The sequence below is a fragment of the Triplophysa dalaica genome, chromosome 15, assembly GCF_015846415.1.
Source record: "Triplophysa dalaica isolate WHDGS20190420 chromosome 15, ASM1584641v1, whole genome shotgun sequence".
NCBI lineage: Eukaryota > Metazoa > Chordata > Actinopteri > Cypriniformes > Nemacheilidae > Triplophysa > Triplophysa dalaica.
Window position 1 is genome coordinate 16,585,948 of NC_079556.1, and position 24,176 is coordinate 16,610,123.

General features: G+C 36.4%; 1 gene segment (V, D, J or C); it reads right to left on the minus strand.

The window, feature by feature from the left end:
• Nucleotides 1-7,668: 7,668 nt before the first annotated feature.
• On the minus strand, nucleotides 7,669-9,592 carry LOC130436975 (T cell receptor beta variable 29-1-like). The segment is given in 3 exon segments: nucleotides 7,669-8,124; nucleotides 8,204-8,298; nucleotides 8,720-9,592. Coding segments are annotated over 3 exon segments (420 nt in total).
• Between the last annotated feature and the right edge of the window lie 14,584 nt (nucleotides 9,593-24,176).

Below are 24,176 nucleotides of genomic sequence, written 5' to 3' on the forward strand. Positions count from 1 at the left end.
TGGGTCCAGTGTGGATGGTAGGGAGTCTTTTAGGTGTGACAGGACCAGCCGCTCAAAGCACTTCATAACAATGGGTGTGAGTGCTACAGGGCGGTAGTCGTTCAGGCATGTCGGGCTGGAATGTTTTGGAATGGGCACAATGGAGGTGGATTTGAAACATGCTGGAACCACTGCTTGGGCGAGGGACAGGTTGAAGATGTCCGTGAAGACCCCAGCGAGCTGCTCCGCACATGCCCGGAGTACGCGACCAGGGATGCCGTCAGGGCCAGCAGCCTTGCGCGCATTTATCCGGCTTAGTGCAGTGAAAACATCTGTGGAATTTACTGTGATGATTGGGTGGTCGGTGGAAGGTGTGAGCCTGGTGGCGGGTTCCTTATTGTCTCTCTCAAAGCGTGCATAAAAGTCATTAAGCTCGTTCAGAAAGGCAGAATCTGTGGTTATGGGGATGGAGTGGTTGGGTTTATAGTCACTAATGGCCTGGATGCCCTGCCACATGCGTCGAGGGTCAGAATTGGTAAAATGCTCCTCTAGCTTCAACTTGTAGCAGTGCTTGGCCTTTTTGATGCCCCTCTTCAGATTTGCCCTGGAAGTACTATAGGCCTGTGCATCACCTGATCTGAAGGCGGTGTTGCGTGCTTTCAACAGGAGGCGCACTTCCTTGTTCATCCATGGCTTCTGATTAGGGTATATGGTGATCTGCTTTTGAGTTGTGACACTATCAATGGTGGTATTGATGTAGTCCAATACAGAGGAGGTGTAGCTGTCAATGTTCGTGTGAGAGCCACTGGTGGCCTGAGAAGCAAACATACTCCAGTCTGTGTGTAGAAACCTTTCCTGGAGTGTGAAGTCTGCCCCCGCAGGCCACACCTTGATGGTCTTCATTGATGGCTTCACACGATTAATGAGAGGTGAATACTTGGGGGTGAGGAACAAAGAAAGGTGATCAGATTGACCCAGGTGGGGGAGGGGGGTTGCGGTGTAAGCTTCAGCCATGTTTGTATAGACATGGTCTAAAGTTTTGTTTCCTCTTGTGTGGCAGGAAACATGCTGATGAAATTTAGGGAGCACTGTCTTTAAGTTTGAGTGATTAAAATCTCCCGCAACAATAAATGCAGCCTCCGGGTGAGCAGTCTGTTGTTTACTGATGGCTGCATGAAGTTCTTTCATAGCAAGCTTGGCATCAGCATCCGGTGGAATATAAGCTGCCGTTATAATGGTGGAAGTGAATTCCCGTGGCAGATAAAACGGTCTACATTTAACCATGAGAAACTCAAGGTTAGCCGAGCAGTGTCTCCCGACAATAACAGAGTTCGTGCACCAAGCTTTATTGACATAAATGCACAGTCCACCTCCTCTTGTCTTACCGGATTCCTCTGCCGTTCTATCCGCGCGGTGCGTGTTGTAGCCCGCTAACTCAATAGCGTTGTCCGGTATGCCGCTGTGTAGCCATGTTTCCGTGAAGATTATGACATTGCAGTTCAAAAGTCTTTTGTTGTTGATGATGCGGAGTCGAATCTCATCCATTTTGTTCACTAATGATCGTACATTAGCAAGGAAAATGCTGGGTAAAGAGAGCCGGTGTGGTGTTAGCGTTAGCTTAGCTCTTAGCCCTCCGCGTTTTCCCCGCCTCTGTTTACGATCTCGACGCCGCCGGCGAGCACTTCCGCCGGGCCGTGTGGGGTGCGTAGCATCGGAGGTTTTGACGATCTCAGGGACGAGTTGAATGTTGCTGATATAACTTCCGGGAATGCGCAAACCGATATCCAAAAGCTCATGCCGGGTGTACGTTGTGAATGCACAACTGTTCTTAACGAACAGGCCCGAGATGAGCAAGAAAAACACTATATAATTGCTAAAACTGGAGAGACGCTGAGCCTCGCGATGTTCACGCGCCGCCATCTTGGTCCGCCATCTTGGTAAAATAATACCTGTAAACCAGAGTATTGAAACAGCAACAATGAGAAAATCTCCGATCATCTTCGTGTTGGACTGGATTTAAGATGTCACAGCACCGAACATCATGTGTGATGTGAGTGTTTTAGTGTCAACTGCCCCCAACTGGATGTAAAGCTGAAGTACCACCAGATACTTTCATTTCAGGTTTTGTGGCTATAAATTCGGTTTGTGCAAAGAGATTCTTGAATTTTCAAAGGATGAAACTTGGATGCATCTGGATGTGCCTTGATGCTTACTGGATATCCTATTTTTTTAACATTTTTATTTTTCAGGTGTATATATATTACAATATATATTATATATACAATGAAAATAAATGTAAATATTAACTTTTTTGAATGTGGCAAAAATTTTAACTTTTTTTACTTTCCTTATTTATAAGGAAATCCCTGTATAAAGAAATTTAGGTAATTGTGTGATTACCGTGATTGCAATTTGCTAAATCGTATTTAATTTTTTACATATTTTAATATTTCACAGAAAATTTCATTCAATAAATAAGATTCCTACTTGATATAATAATCATAGTAATGGTCTTAAATATCAAAACAAGATTTAATTGTTAACAACAGATTCACATTTGAATACTTTTTAACCAAAAGCGATGAGATGTTCACTATGTGATGACATCATGCAAAGTTTCCTGTCAATATAATGCAGCCAAATGGCTATTTTTTATTTTAGCAGGACTAGGGTTACTTCCTATGCGGTGGAAATTTAAGATAATACTCATACTCAACATTCATAGGATAGCAAAATGTATTTCTGATTGCATAAAACTGTCAGTAGCATCTAATTTCCTCAAATGCTGGTAGCAAATCAAACCTGCTATACACAGCTGATGTTTTGAATTGTGTAGCAGTGGCACAGACTGGAGAACACAGACTTTTTGTATTGAGGTTTTGTTTATCTATATCACTGTGCAAACTAGCTGCGCAGAAATACACCGCACTGTCATCACCTGAGAGATCTTTAATGACTAGAAAACCCTTACTGGTTGCATCTCCTTTCAAATGTATTTTGTTTAAAAATTCACTTTCTGTTTGATTATTCTGCAAAAGGAGATACCCGAGTAATGTTAATCCATGTTCAAGGGTTTGTTTGTACCAAAGTATCACATTGTAGCTCGATATGTTGTGTTGACACTCAAGCTTGGCATCATCCCCTTTTGATTTGACTACATCGGAAGGGCTCTGAGAAACTTTGTTACTTAATACAAAGCCTGAAAGGAAAATAGAAACAAAGGAAAATGGTATATCATTACTACTACAGCATTGCTTACAGGCTGAAAAACAACATTATCAAGTTACATTTTTTTCTGAATTTAAAATCTTTGTAATACCTGTGAGGCTGAGTACTGCGATGGCAACATTAAAATAAACTCTGATCACAAGCATGTTGACTTGCATGGTCAAAAAAAGATGTCACGCAACTAAACATCATAAGCTTTACGAGGTGTCTTATGACCTGCCCCCAGCTGGATGTGAACTGCAAATGATACCTTCTTCTGTGTTTTTTTGCATTCAGTGTGTGTATATAATTTATTGTGTCACCGTCAGCTTGAATCACATGCACCTTTTAAGCCATTGATTATAATGTTGCCTTGATTGACTTGCTATGGAACAGAACATTCATGAGTTTGTAGGTCAATACTTGAGCAAGCTGCAGACTTAACCAATGGACTATATTTTCTCTCTTTGCAATACAGTAATTCACTATTAAGGGTCTTGTTGAAGCAGTATTTCCTGAGAGAACTTCATGAGTAAAAATAACTATTAGACTAACATTCTGCAGATATATGGAATCACATCGCCCACTGTTGATCCGTGTTTTCTGTGATTTGATTAAGGCTATTTTTCCATTGTTGGCAAAGCAGTTATATGGCACAATAATCGGTCCATGCTGTTGACTGTCAGAGATCTAGTCTGAACAGTTTTATTTAACAGCGATTTTTTCATTCGGACTGGCAAACAGCAGTTGTGAACGCAATGAGGGACATTGACTATCCTTACCCATTTTAATAGAAGTACATCTGCGTAAATGGAAAATCTTTAAAGTCATTTAAACAGAACTGCCCTGACTCTATATTAACTTTTGGCATCTGTTAAGAATCGCTGGTGATTTACGTTGAGTCATTTAACAAATGTTTTTATCTAAATTGACTTAGGAGGGAACATTGAAGCGATAAATCTTAAGGAGGCAACAATAATACAATAAGTTCTATCACAAGTTAACAGGTTTCACAAAGTGCGTGGCAGTACATGTAGAAAAAATGGAGTGATAATTTATTTTCATGAATAAGAAAAGCAGTTAGCGTGTTCCTATCAAGATTTGCAGAAAAAAAAAAATTTGTCTCTTGAAGATATCAAAAGCTGGTTTCCTTGTCTAAAAAGACATTTTTATATGATGTAAATTCATTTAAATAATGTGAAATATTATTATCCTTGCATCATCGTCCAATTTAGTATTATTTCCTATAAATCAGATTATTTATTTTCATCTTTAAAATTTAGATATCCCACCAATTTAAGGCCTATTGTATTTTTATTGTGCTTATACCGCAGCAATCTGTTTTAGCTCATATTGTGTTGACAATCAATAATGCATTATAGCCTACAACATCTGGACAGATCAGGGAATTATGCAAAGATCCGGATTGTGGACTTCAGTTCAGCCTATAACACCCAACACTCCTCCAGACCAAACTAAACCAGCTCTCTGTTCCTAGCTATGTCTGTCATTGGATCACCAGCTTTTTTGACAGACAGGCAACAGCTAGTTAGAATTGGTAAATTCACATCCAACAGCTGTACCATCAGCACTGGTGCCCCCAGGACTGTGAGCCCTACCCATTACTCTTCTACATGTACACCAACGACTGCATATCTACTGAACCCTCTGTCAAGCTTCTGAAGTTTACAGACGACACTACAGTTATTGGCCTCATCCAGGACTGTGACGTGTCTGCTTACAGAAGTGAGGTTGAGCAGCTGGCTGTCTGGTGCAGTCATAATAACCTAGAGCTAAACACCTTAAAAACAGTGGAGATGATAGTGGACTTTAGGAGAAACACCCCGGCACTCCCCCCACTCACCATCAATGACAGCCCTGTTGGCGCAGTAAAGTCATTCAGGTTCCTGGGCACCACGATCTCACAGGACCTAAAGTAGAACATTCACACTCTATTGTCAAAAAGGCCCAGCAGAGGCTACTTCCTTCACCAGCTGAGGAAGTTCAACCTGCCACAGGAGCTCCTCATACAGTTCTGTTCAGCTGTCATTGAATCCGTCCTCATCACTTCCACAACAGTCTGGTTCGGCTTAGCTGCAAAAACTGACCTAAAAGACTACAACGGATAGTCCTGACTTCTGAGCAAATTATTGGGAGAACCCTCCCCAGTCCTGTACTCCTCCAGAGTGAGTAAAATAACTCGTAAAATAACACTTTCTCTTTGAACTGCTGCCGCCTGGTCGGCGCAACAGAGCACTGAGCACCAAAACAGCCAGACATAGGAAAAGTTTCTACCCTCAGGCCATCTACCTCATAAATAGTTAAATGTTCTACTGTGCAATATAAACACATGCTATACACAACTGCATATACTCATATTTATTAAACAGTAGGTATGTTCGGTATGTTGTTGATGTAATATTCAGTTATCCACATTCCCCTGCAGAACTTGCATATAACGCAGTATAATTTGAATATGTATAGGTCACCGGGACTCTGGAGAACAGTGTTACCTAGACAGACACATGTGATGATAGAAAAACATCTTTAGTTTGTTGTTTTGTTCATGGAAGTATATTTTTAACAAGTTCATATTAGTTTATTTACTGTAACCTGGCAAATACAACAAAGGGACAGATATGCTGAGGAAAGACTTCATTGTGTTGGCTCTTTGTACACATGACTCTGCTAGGAATTAAAAGCACAAGCAGTAGGAAGTGACGTTAGCTAGTGGTGGGTGTAAACTGTGGTGACGTGTAAAAAACATGGGTAGATGTGATCCCATGGGTCTCACATGTGAATTTACATGGTATTCACACAAAAGTGGTCCAAAAACACACATTTTACGTGTGATTAGATTTGTTTTTTGCACATGTGAATGAACTAATACTGGGATAAAAAGTAATGGCACACGTTGAATGAGCCACACACAAAAGTGTTTTCAGTTTTTTAAGACACCTGTCTCTTAGACTATACTTTGATACAGCTGGTGATCACTCACTGAAGAGAACTTTTGAAAGTTACTAGCAACATGAATTATTAAAAAAAGCATATCTGTCTTTTGGGGGGTATTTTTGAGATGTGATGAAATGTCCAAGTGCAATTTTATTGAAATATTAAAATAAAAATGTTGTTTTATGGGTTTGGATTGAATTATTCAAATAACAAATTACAGAATATGGCACATATTAATTGGATCACAAAATACAGTGTTTAGATTATCGTTGGATTGTGTTTCATTCCCACACAACTAATATGATGAAAGCTAACACATGATTATTATTGTTTAATTTAATTTATATGTAAATGATTTCATCACTTCATTAATTAAAAAGAAGAATAACAAATACAAGATTTGATGATAGTACAAAACATACAATAATATTACACTAACATCCAAAAATTAACAATGAAGAATAATGAACAATGCCCTGCGATGGGTTGGCACTCCATCCAGGGTGTATCCTGCCTTGATGCCCGATGACTCCTGAGATAGGCGCAGGCTCCCCGTGACCCGAGGTAGTTCGGATAAGCGGTAGAAAATGGAATGGAATGGAATAATGAAGAATACTTTTTACAGCATGTATTTGCCTAACTTGCTTTCATCTTGTTCATTTCTACACACATTTCATAGGGCTAGAATTTTTGCATTAGACAGAAGTGAATTTGAACATTGTGTACCAAGCTGCACAGAAATATACTGCACTTTCGTTCAGCGTGAGGGTTTTGATAGTCAATGTGCCATTTTTCCTTGCATCTCCATCCAAATTAGTCTTGGTTACAAAACCAGGCTCTTTATTCTCATTTGTAAGATAAAGGTATCCCATCAATGTGAACAGTTTTTGAGTTTGTTTATACCACAGCAACAGGTTATAGCTCGGAATATTGTGTTCGCATTCAATAACAGCAAATTAATTTTGATTTCTTATTATGTTGCCAGGACTCTGAAGAACAGTGTTACCTAGACAGACAACTGTGAAGAAAAAAAAGCATGTATAGTAATGTTAACTATAAAAGAATTTGTATAATATCCATATCCATATTTGTTTACTTTTACCTGTTGACCACAACAGAGGTGCAAATATACTAAGGAAAGAGTTCATTGTGTTGGCTCATTGCGCTGTGTGTTCTGCTATGAATAGAAGGTACAAGCAGGAAGTGTCAACTGTAACAGAAAAATTGATGGGTTGCGATTCAAGAAATAGGCCACAAGTCTGTCCTTATACGACCAAGGCTGGAATTTACTTGCACAGTCCTGCATAAAATCTAAAAAATTAAAATCATAATATTTAGTCTTTGGAAAGTTTAAACACTATGAACATCACAGCTTTTGACAACATTGGAACAGTCATTGCAGAGCTAACTTTAAATTTTAGGATGAATTGTGTGGAAAATTAAAAAAACAAAGAGGTAAATAAGCAAGAGGTCAATTAAAAGAATGAAATTAAATTTTTTATTTAATCTACAAAAATAAGGCGAATACATTTTTTAAAACCAGAACCGTTTAAATTTTGCAGACACAGGAAAGCCATAAATCTATTGAAACACATTGCCCCCTGTTGACCAAATATATTCTTATTTTTTTTTGACATCTGTTATTTGTACTCTCCCCAGAGTTTTGCTACACTGTGTGCTCGCTCACTGAACAGAAATAGATGGCCTCATCATCTGGTTCTAAATTTTTCACAGTCAGAGATCCATTCTCAGGATAAGTTTTGTTGGCCAAAAATTTATTGGACAAAGAGTCTTCATATTCTGGACTGGTGTAAGATGTTGTGAATGCTACGAGTCTCATGGGTTTTCCGTGGCGCTGTTTGTACCAATACATCAGTCTGTAGGTTGAACCCTTATACTGTGTGCAGTTTATTTGAACAGAACTTCCCTTTGGTTCATAAATAATACTAGGCGTTTGCGAAACATCACTTCCATCAGCAGCACCTGTGTAAAATAGAGAACATGAGGATAGTGACAAAAGTTTTAAGAGTATGGAGATACTTTTAAAGATATTTGAATATACCTTGCCACCAACCCAGCAATATAATTAATGGTATCATTGTAGACATGTTGAATTGTAGACTGACTTGCAGTGTTGTGGGATGTTTGAGACGGCTGCTGTTAAACAGGATGTGACATCAGAGAGTTAAACAAAACAACATCAATTAATATATACAGCACATCAATGTTTTATAGATAATTTGAGGAATTATTTAGGGGTTAATTAAAATGCCAAAAACCTTAAGAGAAAATTACAAACTGTATTTCATGGATTTGGGTTGATTTAATGGAATATCAATCAAACAATACAGCACATATAGTTTATTGGATTATAAAATATGACCTGGTTTTGATAGTTGGATTACGTTTCATTCTTACTCAATAAACATAATTAAAGTAAAATATATTTCACATATTTATATTTATTTTATTTGATTTACATGTGATGTGCACCTCACATTTTTGTATCATGTAGATACATATATATCTAGTAGTAAAGTATAAAAATATGTTATTTATTTTCAAAATGAATACATACAGCTGCATTAATTATAGGTGAGACATTATCTTCATCTGTTGGTAACGGCTGGCAGGAAATACAACCACCTCCCATCTGAAAGTGAGATTAATCTAACAATTTGAAACATTACAGCATTTAGAAGTATTTTGAAGTAGTGAACAGTCTATAGTTGCAGTCACATAAATACAAAATACACAGGCCCTTTTAACTTCTAACATTTTCAACGTTTAATTAGAAACTTAAAGATGGGCTTAGTTAAATAAAAACATAAAAGTTTAAAAGAACACTGTAAAAAAAATCCTGTAAAATTTACAGTAAACTACTGGCAGCAGGGTTGCCAGCCAGTTACTGTAAATTGTACAGCCACAGTACTGTAGTTTAATTTACAGCCATTTACTGTAATTGCAGAATACAGGAAAAACTGTAATTTTGAATATCAACAGTATAATTCTGTATTTTTTACAGCAAATTGCTTGATTTTAATTAACTTTATTTAGAAGAAATACCTAAATCACTGTATATCCAGTACGTTTTGCATACTGGATATACAGTGTTTAATTTTTCTTAATTGATACAAAAAAACATTACAGACGAATTGTGTACGTTGTTGTACATGAAATAATTTTATTCAGTTACAACTTCATAGTATCCAACATGGCTCTTTAAACATTCATGTTTAACAACACGTTAACCAACATTACCATCATGAAACAACATTGCAAAACAAGGCCCAAGTGAGTCTGTAAAACGGTCCACATTCTTGATCCATCAGAGCACAACAAGTGGCTGGAACTATGGAAACGAAACAAGAGAATAATGTTAGATATCCAATTTATAGTCAGAGAAAAACAGAGGACAATATATACAGTCAGAGAATAATAAAATGATGTAATTCAATGATGAGATCTGTGTGTGTGTGTGTGTGCTTCTTACTTTTCATCGATTACACTGAAAATTCATCATTGTGTTTAGAAGAGCGGCAACATGTGGGTTCACTGCAACCTGTTTCTTCTGTTTCCTGGCATTTTAAATGACGCTTCTTCTTGTTCCGCTCTCTGGATTAATATCTACAAAGAGTCAGGAAAAACTAAATGTTATATATTAAATGTACAAAATATATTATATTAAAACACATGAATTAAATCATCAGCTTGCTAGTGTTAAATAGGGGAGGCTTCTATATAATTTGCCCTAAAAAAATCCATCTCTCGTTGAGAAATATTGTTTTAAAGGTCTTAACAGGTATATAACATTAACATATCTATAAATGCAGGTAAGAAAGTTGTTCAACTAATACCTTTCAGTGGACTCCAAGATACACGCTGACCCATCCTGGTACTCAAGATTGAATATGTAACATGCTATGAACAGAGTGGGAAGGCCAGACATGAAGCTGTGCTGAGCACCATCACACACAACCTAACCTTCAGTAGTCAGCATCCAGTGGCCTGCATGGCAAAGTGTGTCCTAAAACAAACAATACCACATGTGACAATAGTTAATAGTTACTATACAATTTTATCTTTAAGCTTTTTACATTTAAACTACATTATAGTATAAGTGACTCTACAAACAAACTCTAAGCAAATTATTCAGAGTAACTTACACTTAAAACCGTACTTATACAGAAATGTAAGCCATTAACGTTAGGGATGTCACGGTCAAGAAATTGTCACTGGTATTTGTAACGGGCCGTCTCACTCCCACCCTTCAACGGTCATATCTGGGAGACAGTCCTGCTACTATGAGGGTGTCGGTAACGTTTTTTGGTTACGTACATTAATCACTTTACCGGGCTATCCTCCGTAAACATCGACTTACCGGAAGCTTTGGTGACTCGATTTAATTTGGTCTCTCGATTTAACGGATAACTTTATTTGCAAATTTGAATTATACCAGAAAATAATCACGACCGAGTGTGGTTATCAATACTAAATTCCCTTCAATCCCAACAGTCGAAGCATGTAACTTTTACCGTGTCTATGGCGGGCGCGATGATCAACATTAAATAAACAACCGTCAACTTACTAATACAATGAACTGTAGCTCGTCACATACGCCTTCGCTCCTGGTGTGAACAAAAACTCTAAATAACATGAACAACTTTTGTCCTCAGGTGCTATAGCGACGGAGAATGTTTGAAATCTTACCGCGACGGCGCTGCTGAAACCCCGCGCAAGACTCCTTCGGTCCCCGCGGATGGAGGTTGAATCCGATGTTACCAATATGAAACGCGAATGTAGATACCTCTATATAACGTTACCAGTATGATAGTTAACAAATATGGAAAAAAATACTTAATAAGTCACTTACCACAGGTGTGAATCACTCATTTTGCGCACTACCCCAATCTCGACCGTTGAAGATCATCCCGGTCCCGCCATTGTAGATTTGAAATTTACAGCAATATTCTGTACATATGAGTTAATCCGTCACGTGACCCCAGAATGCATTGCACTTTACAGCAATATTCTGTATTCTTTAAAAAACAGTCAGCTTCTGTAAAATAACGCTGTAGTTTTTACAGCAATTCGTTACAGTGAACTTAGCAGTTTTCTTTTACATTATTAACCATATTTTGCAGTAAATTAATTTTACAATATTACTCAGTAATATGAATTGCAGTGGGACACCTAAATTGGTTGTAAAAGAGTGCCCCCTATTGGCCTATTTCATGTGCACAATGTTTTTGTACAGCATTCTACAGCCTTTGCCATACTGTGTTCACTCACCGAACAAAAATAAATGCCACTATCATTTGAATTTAGATGTTTCACTGTTAGAGATCCAAATTCAGGTACTTTTTTAAGAACATCGAATTTGTTTTTATCATCATCTCCAAAATCTGCCTCTGCATAAGGGGTTGTAAACACTATGAGTTTCATTGTCTCTCCTGGCCGTTGCCTGTACCAGTACATCTGGTAGTAGGTAGTACCCTTATTTTGTGTGCAGTTCATAGTAGCAGAACCGTCTATTTTTCTCCAAAGAATTTTAGGCTCTTGATCAACATCACTTTCACCTGCAGTACCTGTGAAAAAAAATATTAGAATTTAAGAAATATGGTTTAATTTGCTATGGCGTTAATGTTAAAAAATGTTGATACCTTGGCTCCATTGCAGTATCAGAATTAATGAAATAATGGTTGTAGGCATGTTGAGTTTGGTAAAGCAAAGAGTGCCTCCCAACCTTAGAAATGGTTCAGATTCTAGTTGTTGTACAGGATATGACATCATACAGCGGGTCACAGAAGTTAAGTATTATGTTGAAAATTAAAACTAGACATTTATTGTGGGATGTCTTTCGATCCAAGAAACCTGATAAAACGTCCCATTAATAAAAATGAATGTACTGTTTCCAGTTTTGCAAATGACATTGCTGCACATATTTGGCACAAAACTAAGTTTACCCACAAATACAGTTAGAGGTTTTGGCTGGATTTGATAAGCCATTAGTGCAACTGTGCTGCATTTGTTCGTACAAGACAGAGGGAATTCAGAACAATGTCTAATATGCTGCACAGAAATACATTGAGCTGTCTGATGATGCCGTATGGTTCCATATCATCAGATTGTCGTTCTTTCTCCCATTTCCCATAAAATGGTATTGTTCGTAAATTCAGCCTCTATGTTTTCTGTTTCACCATTAAGGTAGGCTATCCCATTGGTTTCAGACCCAGGCAATGCATATCGGGGGAATTTGTACCAAAGTATTTGCTTGGTATGTTGTGTCTACATATAAATATGACAGATTCATATAGATCTTTTATTGAGAAGCTCTATAAGGATCATTAAGAAGGATTTTGGTAAACATTTTCACCAAGTGTAGCTTTAGAGAGAGAAACAAATGACTTGGAGTTGAGTCAATGAAACAACTGAGAAGATTTTACACACACTGCACTGTATTTATAAAGTAATGAAGGAAGTGATGTCATCTAGAGAATTTCTGAGAACTTGAGATCATGCATTTACATAGTATTTTAAATAGTGTATACTTTAAAGTAAATGGGTTTCCCATGTGTTTTACAATATTGCTGTCTGACTACTACATTATGTTTTAATATGAAATAATCATCATATTCTGCATTCTCTTATGTGTAATTCCAGAAATTAAAATTTGTTTGTTCATTAGCCTTTTCAATTTAACATACCACTAAATTTATGAAAGTGGTTTATAAAAAAGGAAATGATCAGGTTAAGCATTTGAAAAGTTTATGTTTCCTTGGCCTATACATATTTTAATGTTATGTGACAGCTGTGATATTGTCCTAGTTTGCCACCTGTTGGCCAACTAGTTGGGAGAAAATAAAATAGCCTAACATTAATATGAAAATTAAAAGCAAGATGTTTAATGTCATTATTTCTTTCTCTTGTCGTAATCATTATAAACAATATAATGCATTCTGAAAACAGATTACATTTGTTCTTATTGAGCAGCATTTCACTGTTGTTCCTCTGAAACTTCGTATCGCCACATTTCGTACTTTTTATTTATTTTTGCCATAAATCATTATTGTTAGTCACCCTTATGTTTGTCACAGGATATCTAATCAGTAAAATAAAGTATTAAACGCGCCTATCAACTTTGACAGCACAGTATTTAATCATAAAGTACAGTGTTTTTTTTGATTTTCTGAAAAAGTATAAATTTGGACATACAAGGTTTTAGAAGGACAGCAACGAGGTGATACTTTAAGATCGGGTATCATGCAATGTCATGCATTCTGACTTCTTTACACTGTTAAACGTGCTGGCTTATCGTGCTTAACATGACGTTGTATTTCTGTACTTTATAAACTCCCCCACCACTCCTGCTTGTATCGGAATATTTTTTTTTTAATTCTGGATCCCAGTGTATAATTGTATAATTATTGTAACTTTTTTATAAATTTGATCAACATATTAACTCTTCGAAGATACAACGTATGCAATAGTCTATAGGCACTCAAGATTATTATGAGATTGGCAGAAACTGCATGTGATACCTGATGTTTAAATAGGTATAGCTCCCTGTAGTGTCCTGGGATGAAGTTCATCAAATGCTGTTAGCGAGTCATTCCTTGCACCCAGGTGAGAAACAATTTATGTGTTGAATAGTGTAAAGAAAGCACAAACGAGTGTTTTGTATTGAGGTTTTGACTATCTGTGTCACTGTGCAAACTAGCTGCCTAGAAATACATTTGTCATCACCTGACAGATCTTTTGTGACTTGAAGACCTTTACTGGCTGTATCTTCTGTTAAATATATGTTGTTTATAAAATCACTCTCTGTTTGTTTAGCCTTTGGAGAAGTCCCAATAATGTAAGTCCATGGTCAAGGGTTTGTTTGTATGTATCACATTGTAGCTTGATATTTTGTGTTGACACTCAAGCTGGTCATCATCTCATTTTGTTTTAAATACATCTGAAGGGCTCTGAGAAACATTGGTACTAAATACAGAGATACAGCTACAGCTTACACCGATGCAGTTAATTTGTCATATAATAAAAAAAACTTTTGAATTGTTGCTTTTCTGAAAGTGGCATAAAGGGGAATTTTGTTTTTTGAGGAGAGGATTCAGTAAGTAATAAACTACGTTCAGCAAAGCCTTAATTACTATCTTTATAGCGAATACACTAATGTATCTTACTGAAGAATTAAGAAATTCAGGTAATATAGTAAAAACACCACCATCTCTGGGGCTTCATTGTAAAGAAGGCCCAGCAAAGAGGTTCTCCTTAAGAGAAATATTCCACTTTCACTAAATGTGCCTTATTGTAGGCACATTTTATTTATTTGTATATAGCACTACCTCTACTTACAACATTATCCATTTGACAAGTGTACATACAATCTGTTAATATGTATAGTCTACGATATTTTACACTGTACAATGTCTCTTATATGTTACTATCCCCCATTTTCTGTACAATAGTCTTTTATTTGATATGTGCATATTTTAGAATATTTTAGACTGAAAATCGTATTTATATTGAATTGTCATTGTGTTGAATGTCTTTACTAGAAGCTTCCAAAACCAAAGAAAATTCCTTGTGTGTGCAAACACACTTGGCAATAAAGCTCTTCTGATTCTGATCAAATTAACCATGACTACAATTTGAAAACAAAGTTTTTTTTAATAATTATTTACATGGAAAATTAGAAGTAATAATCTTTCTTGATAAAATAATCATAGTGATGGTCTTAAAGATCAAAATATGACAAAATTAAATATTTTGTTATTTGTAACCAATTGGTTGTGCTCTCCTGCCACCCTCTCCAAAGAAAGTTTGTCAAGATGTGATGACAATGACACATACAAAGTTAATAAGACAGAGCCTCCGCAGCTTTATGCCTTTTTCTATTTTAGTAGGACTAGTATTTCATTTCTTCATATGATGTGAATATTTATACATCACACATCATTAACTGTAAGCATAAAAACGTTCAATTGCATTTCATATCATCAACAGCTGGTGGCAAATTAAACCTGCACGCTTCTGCTTTTGATACACAGCTGATGTTTTGAATTGTGTAACAATGGCAAAGACTGGAGAACACAGACTTTTTGTATTGAGGTTTTGTTTATCTATATCACTGTGCAAACTAGCTGCACAGAAATACTGAGCACTGTCATCACCTGAAAGATCTTTTATGACTAGAAAACCCTTACTAGTTGCATCTCCTTTCAAATGTATTTTGTTTAAAAAATTACTTTCTGTTTGATTATTCTTCATAAAGAGGTGTCCGAGTAATGTTAATCTCTGGTCAAGAGTTTGTTTGTACCAAAGTATCACATTGTAGCTCGATATGTTGTGTTGACACTCAAGCTTGGCATCATCCCCTTTTGCTTTGACTACATCTGAAGGCCTCTGAGAAACTTTGTTAGTAAATACAGAACCTGAAAGGAAAATAGAAACAAAGGAAAATGGTATATCATTACTACTACAGCATTGCTTACAGGCTGAAAAACAACATTAGCAGTAGAGATTTTTTCTCAATTTAAAAGGTTTGTAATACCTGTGAGGCTGAGTACTGTGACAGCAACATTAAGATAAACTCTGATCATCTTGACTTGTGCTGATCCTAGAAAGATGTCATGCAACTAGACATCATGAGCTTTGTGAGGTGTCTGATGACCTGCCCCTAGCTGGATGTGAATTTAAAATGAGACCTGCTTCTGTTTTTGTTTTCAGGATTATTATATTTTTAATTGTGTAACAGTCAGCTTGGATCGCTTGCACTTTCTATCCCAAAAATGTAAGGCTCCTTTATGTCTCAAATCACAGTATGTAGTTGGTCTACAATTTCCAAAGAAATGTGTGCATGCACTTGAAACATTTCATTTTACAGCTGTGGAACAACTTGAGGGTGAGCAATTTACGATTTAAACAATCATTTACCCTGCAATTTCTGGATCAAAAATGCAATTGTGTAAATTTGCTGTTGAAATCTTAACTGTCTTCTTTTCTATGGGCTGTCATTCCCTAATGTGGAAACTTAAAAAAAAATGTATCCATAGAATATAACTTTATTGTCATTGTTTAAGGAACAATGAAGTAACGGTGTAGCAACTCTTCTGAATGACAGTTGTAAAAACAAGATTCAATTTAATTCAGTTTTATTTATGTTGCGCTTTTCACAATGTTTCTTTGTTTTCTAAAGCAGCTTTACGGGAAGAAAGACAAAAATAGAAGTTAGTATTAGTAATCAAATATCAAGGGTCCATCTTTGCTCTTGATTGTTGAAGGAGATTGTCTGGGCTGGAGCTGGGATGATCAGTTAAGTTCAAAGGATCTCGCAGGAGGATGCCACATGTGAAGTATACAAGTTCTGTCATGAGAATGCTAAATGAAATCCAATGGCAAATGAAGTCCATAGGTTTATGGTCACGTGCCAAACTCATGCGAGAACCTATGGATTTAATTTGCCATCCTCATGCCAGAACTTGTGGACTTCACGATTACAATGTGTAGTTTCTCTGGATTGGTTTATTTTATATTTGGAAAATTATAAAGTAGTAAGAAATACAATATTTACAATTAAATGTAAGAACAGCCAAAGACCTACATAAACAAATGCATGTAAACAAAACTATGTTACATTTTGGACTAATATTTGGGTCACATTGCCACCGGCTGATCAGTGTTTTCTGTAATTGTAATTGTGTAACATTCTCCGTCATTTGCTAAACAGTGAACTGGCACACAAGGCAGCAATATGTTTACAGCTGTTTCATTTACTGAGATTTCATAATTTTTATTAGAATCTCCATAGTCTTGATTGGAGACAACAGTTGAGAACCCAATAAATGACATTGGCCTGCAGGTTTTGATACTATACATTAAACTTAATTTCTGGTAAATTCTGTTTCCTGAACTATTAATAAAGAAAGAGATATACTGCAAGAAGTTAAAGGAAGCTTTATAAGAAAATATAAAACTGCTTGTTTTTAACAAATGATGCATGGTTAGCGCATTTACTTACACAGTCTTGTATAAAATTATTATTTAGTCTTTATTTTTTAGTCTTTGGATGTAAAGTTTAAACACAATAAACATCACAACCTTTGACAACATGGGGACAGCCAATTGCAGTGCTAACCTTAAATTTTGGAATAAATTGTGTGGCAAATAAAGAGAATAAAGAGTAAATAAATGAGAGGTCATTTAAAAGAATCAAATCAAAAATTTAATTTAATAATTGAGCTACATAAAAATGTAAGATCAGACCTGTTTAAACCGATGACATTTGAAACCATTAGTGTGTTGAAACCCACTGCCCCATTCTGCCCAATTTTATTTTGTCTTTTTTAAGACATCTGTTATACACTCACCTAAAGGATTATTAGGTACACCTGTTCAATTTTTCATTAACGCAATTATGGTGGTGGTGTAATGGTGTGAGGGATGTTTTCTTGGCACACTTTAGGCCCGTTAATGCCAATTGGGCATCGTTTAAATGCCACGGCCTATCTGAGCATTGTTTCTGACCATGTCCATCCCTTTATGACCACCAAGTACCCATCCTCTGATGGCTACTTCCAGCAGGATAATGCACCATGTCACAAAGCTCGAATCATTTCAAATTGGTTTCTTGAACATGACCATAAGTTCCACAAAAATGGCCCCCACAGTCACCAGATCTCAACCCAATAGAGCATCTTTGGGATGTGGTGGAACGGGAGCTTCGTGCATCCCACAAATCTCCATCAACTGCAAGATGCTATCCTATCAATATGGGCCAACATTTCTAAAGAATGCTTTCAGCACCTTGTTGAATCAATGCCACGTAGAATTATGTCAGGATCTAGGACTTGTTTCAGTCTCCAGCCACTGGATGTCACTGTCTCCTTGTTTGGTGTTCCCTAGTGTTATTGTTTTCACCTGTTCCCCATTTGTCCCCTGTGTATTTAAGTTGGTCCTTGTTCCCTGTCTCGTTGCTCAGTCTTTGACGTTTTGTAGCCAAGTTCCCTAGTCTCGAGTGTTGTGTCTTCATGTGCTGTTGCTTTTTGGAGTTCTTTGAGAACATCATCATCATCATTATTATTTTTCGATCTACCTCTACGGAGTTGTTTAAGTTACCCGTTTATCCATTTTTGTTTTTATCTGGATTACCAGTATTTTTTAGTTAAGGTTCTTTATAAGAACCTTATTCTTATTTTTTTGCTTGACCTCTTCGGAGTTGTTTTTGTTACCCTTCTTACCTGTGCCTCAAGGATTAAAAGGATCTGCTTTACTTTGCTTCCCAAACATCTGTGTGTGCGTCCCTCTTTGGGTTCACCATTCCTCAGTGGCTTTGGTGGTTAGTGTTCACTCACTACACGGGAGACCCGAGTTCGAGTCCCGGCCCTGACAAATTAAGGCAGTTCTGAAGGCGAAAGGGGGTCAAACACAGTATTAGTATGATGTTCCTAATAGGTGAGTGTATGTACTCCACCCAAAAATGTGTGTGTCCCTCACTGAACAGAAATAGATGGCCTAGATTTTTTGGACAAAGATTTTTTGGACAATGGGTCTTCATATTCTGTAGGTTGAACTCTACTGTAGCTCAGTGGTAAGAGCATTGCGTTAATAACAAGGTTAAAGGTTTGATCCCAGGGGATTGCATATTCCTAAATATAACTGTATAAGATAATGCAATGTAAGTCGCTTTGGATGAAAGCGTCTGCCAAATGCATAAATGTAAATGTACTGTGTGGAGTTTATTTGAAAAGAACTTTCGTTTGGTTCATAAATAGGTCCTACAGATGTTTGCAAACATTACTTCCATCACTAGTATCTGTGTAAAAAAAGAGTACATGAGGTTGGTGACAAAAGTTTTTAGAGTAAACTATGAAGATACTTTTAATGATGTTTGAATATACTACGCCACCAACCCAGCAATATAAATAATGGTATCATTGAAGACATGTTGACTTGTAGACCAACTTGCAGTGTTTTGGGATGTTTAAAATGGCTGCTGTTGAACAGGATGGAATATCATAAGGTTAAATGTGACAAAGTAACATCAATTACTAAATAAAGCACATAAATGTTACTAAAGTTAATTTAAGGCATAATTTAAGGTGAATTAAATGGCAATAACCTTAATCAGAGGAAACTACAAACTGTATTTTATGCATTTGGGTTGGATTAATCAAACAGACACATATACTTTATTGGATGATATATTCTAAGGTGGTTTTGATTGTTGGGTTGTGTTACATTCTTACTCACTGAATATAATCAAAGTAAAATATATTTCACATATTTATATTTATTTATTTTATTTACATGTGACATGGTATTTTTTAATCATGTAAATGCATATATATTTGTGAAGTGTAAAAAATAGTTGCATTTATTTTCAAAATAAATACATACAGCTGCATTGATTATACTGTAGATGAAACATATTCATCTGTTGGTTAGTGCTGGCAGGAAATACAACCACCTGACATCTCAAAGCGAAATGATGTAACAGTTTTGAACATGACAATGTTTAGAAGTATAGTGAACAGTCTATTGTTGCAGTCACATACATGCAAAATACACAGGTTCTTCTAACTTCTAAGCCCCTTTTTGAACTTTTAATTTGAATCGTGGAGATAGGTTTAGTTAAATAAATAAAATAAGTTTAAAAGGACTTGGCTGTATTTTTTACATTTTTAACAATTTATGTTCTGCAGTAAATTACTTTTAAATAATTATTCAGTAAAATCAATTTCAGTGTTTAGAGTGTGGTGAAATGTTATATTGACTTAATTTTGTTCTGTTTATTTTTGTTTGTTTTGTGGTTTTGTAGCCTTCAAATATTCTTAGAGGATCATAAGACAAATAACGAAATCGTATATAATGTTACATTTTATAGATGTCAGCATTGCACAAATTCTGTTTTTAGACCTTAGCTTCAATTGAATGTGTGTTTTAATTGTGTAATTTGTTCTGACATAGCCTACATTGGTTGTAAAAGAGTGCCCCCTATTGGCCAATTTCTTGTGCACAATGTTTTTGTACAGTACTCTACAGCCTTTGCCATACTGTGTTCACTCACCGAACAAAAATAAATGCCACTATCATTTGAATTTAGATTTTTCACTGTTAGAGATCCAAATTCAGCTGCACTTTTATGAACATCAAATTTGTTTTTCTCAACATCTCCAAAGTCTGGTTTTGCAGAAGGGGTTGTGAATACTATGAGTCTCATTGTCTCTCCTGGACTCTGGTGGTACCAATACATCTGGTAGTAGCTAATACCCTTATAGTGTGTGCAGTTCAAAGTAGCAGATGAGCTTATTTCTCTCCAAAGAATTTTAGGCTCTTGTTTAACATCACTCGCACCTGCAGAACCTGTGGAAAAAAATTATAAAATAATAATTTAAGAAAGAATGGTTTTACTTGCTATAGCGATAATATAGAAAAATGTTAAAAACCTTGGCTCCACTGCAGTAACAGAATGAATGAAATGATGGTTGTAGGCATGCTGAGCTGGGTAAAGCGAGGAGTGCCTCACAACCTTAGAAATGGTTCATAGTCTACTGTAGTTGTAGTAAAGGATATGACATCATCCAGTGGGTCACAGAAGTTAAGTATACAGTACATAGGCTATAGTTTATTGGATGATATAATATAAGCTGGGTTTGATTGTTGGATTGTGTTACATCCGTACTCAATAAATATAAAGTAAAAAAAATATATATATATATATGTATTTTATTCACATGTGACCTGCAATACCTTAATAATGTAAATGCATAGGCTATTTGTAAAGTGCATTTTTTTTTACATTTGTTTCAAAAATTAATACAGACGGCTGCTTTGATAGATGAAACATACAGTATCTTCAGTACATTTTGGCAGGAAATATAACCACCTCACATCTGCAAGTGAAATGAATCTAAGTTTTGAACATAACAACATTTACAATTATAAAGTATGATGAAAAGTCTAGTAATAATCACATAAATACAAAGTACACAGGCCATTCCAACCTCCAATCCCATTTTCAACTTTTAATTAGAATCATAAAGTTAAGCTCATAGTTAAATAAAACCAATTAAAAGTTCCTTGCAGTTTTTTTACATTTTACCTACAGTATGTTCTGTTATAAATCAATAAAAAAATATTGTTCAATATTATCAATTGCAGTGTTTTTATAATGTGGTGAGAAGTTTAAATAGACATACTTTTTTCAGTTTATTTGAATTGTTTTAAATTGAGAATTATTTTATTGAGGAAGCTAAGAAAAATAATAAACTTATATATATTTTCTATTTGAAATCACATGTTATAAATGTCAGCAATGAACAATTGCTGTCTTTAGACCGTAGCTTCATAATTTTGAATGAAATGTGTGGTTTTATGGTTTAATTTGTTCTGACAAACAGCACATTGGTTGTAAAAGAGTGCCCCCTATTGGACGATTTCATGTGCACAATGTTTTTGTACAGCACTCTACAGCCATTGCCATACTGTGTTCACTCACTGAACAAAAATATATGCCACTATCATTTAAATTTAGATGTTTTACTGTAAGAGATCCAAATTCAGGTACTTTTTTATGAACATCGAATTTGTTTCTCTCAACATCTCCAAAGTCTGCCTCTGCATATGTGGATGTGAATACAATGAGTCTCATAGTCTCTCCTGGCCGCTGCTGGTACCAGTACATCTGGTTGTAGCTTGTACCCTTATTGTTTGTGCAGTTTATAGTAACAGAATCACTTTGTCTCCAAATAATTATAGGTTCCTGTTCAACATCATTTGCACCAGCTCCTGTAATAAACAAACTGAAATAAGAATGAAAGAAAGTATTGTTTCATTTTCAATATATCGGTAATGTTAAACATTTTTAATATCTCGATGTTCATCAACCCTTCATCCAAATAACCTAATCAAACGTCCCATTAATAAAAATACATGCTTGTACAGCATGTTTTCATATTTGCAAAAGACATGGTTGCTCATATTTGGCACAAAACTAAATCTACCCACAATTACAGTTAGAGGTTTTGTCTGAATGTTTTGCTGATAAGAATCTAGTGTAACTGCCTTTTTGTACTAGACAGAGGAGATTCAGAGCAATGTGTCATATGCTGCACAGAAATACACTGTCTGATGCAGAAGGTTCCATATCATCAGAGTGCCATTCTTTCTCCCATTTCCCCTTAAAATGATCTTGTTCGTAAATTCAGCCTCTATGTTTTCTGCTTCACCATTAAGGTATCCCATTAGTTTAAAGCCTAGGCTCTCTCTGGGAATTTTGTACCACAGTATTTGGTAATAGCTTGGTATGTTGTGTCTACATATGAATGTAACAGATCCGTTTGCATTGTTTATAGAATTAGAAGGATTTTGATAAACAGTTTCACCAAGAGTGGCTGTTGAGAGAGAAACAAATGACTTAATGGTGTGAATGAAACAACGGAGATAATTGTACACACTGCACCGAATTTATAATAAAGTTTAAGAATAAATCTGGGAAAACATACCTGATGTGAGCCACATTAAAGTGACTGAGAACCGCAGGACAATATAATGCATGCTGTTTTTCTGTGAGTGACTGGATGAATGAAAGGTACAGTGCTGATGAAGATAAAGAAGGAAGTGATGTCATCAGAGAATTTCCAACAACTTCAGATCATGCATTACATTCATGCATCATGCATAAAATGCACATAGTTTTAAATACTATACGTAAATGGGTTTTACATAGGCTACCGCTCTGACTGTCTTCTACATTCTGGATTAATCTGAAATGATCATCAATTTCTGCACTTGCTATGTCTGTAATGCATCATTCTAGAACTGAAAATTAGTCCATTTCTCCCGGACGCGTCCTTGCCAGTGTTCGGATGCGTCTTGCGTGAGTCGCATTTGTCGACTGCACACGTCATCGAGGTTTATTGTTTCAGGTTTATTTTTGAAAGGAAGACGTTATATGTCAAGGTAAGAATGACTACAATGAACTACAAACGCCTTAAGCGATGTTAAATGTTAATTTTATAATGCTTTTTTACTCATATGTGGGAACCTCGATGACGTATGCGGTTGTCAAATGCGACGGGAGAAATGGCTCAAATGGTCACTCTAAGTTTGCATAATTAGTCTATCAGCCTTAACATACCACACCATTTATGAAAGTGGTATATATAAAAGGAAATGAACAGGTTTAGCAATTGATTTCCATTTTTATGTCTTCTTGTTCTATATTTGTGACAGTTGAACGGTTGTTTTACAGAAACCCCGCCCCCATCATGTGCACCTTTTACAGAGGCACCACCTAGAGCCTTCTGAATGGCTGCATCACTGTATGGCGCCTGCAATGCGACCTGCCACAAGACCCTCCAACGGAAAGTGAGAGCAGCTGAGAAAATCATAGTTTCCCCCCTGCAGGACATATATGGAACCTATCAGCCGCAAAGCCCTCTGCATTGCAGGTGATCCCACCCACCCCACAAACAGCTTCTTCAGGCTGCTGCCACTATGAAAGAGACCGCGGAGTCTCCAGGCAAGGAACAGCAGACTAATGGAGAGCTTCATCCACCAGGCGTCATGAAGCTAAACTCCTGTTCCTCTTCCCTTTCTTGCCCCATGCACAGCTGAACTCTGACCTCATCCGAAGGTCCTTCCACCAATCCCCCCTACTAACAACATACACTGACTAGTCACATTATATAGCACTGGACTGCTCACTACCCTTATTCAGCATCGGTCTGCCCATCTTCAACTACCTCTTCTGACAGGTTAAACAAAGCCTGCTCTCTTTGTCACTTTAAACAGACTAATAAGCTCTTTGCACTACCTTACATGTGCACTGTTGTAGTTCTGTGTAGTTTTATTTGCATGCACCATGGGTCTGAGAGAAACGCAATTTCAATCCTCTATATGTTTGTACTGTACATGTGGCAGAACTGACAATAAAGGAGACTTTGACTACTAGTTTGCCACCTGTTGGCCAACAATGTTTATGCCGTTTGTTCATGCATACCTTATTGTAAAAGCATTACATACACAGC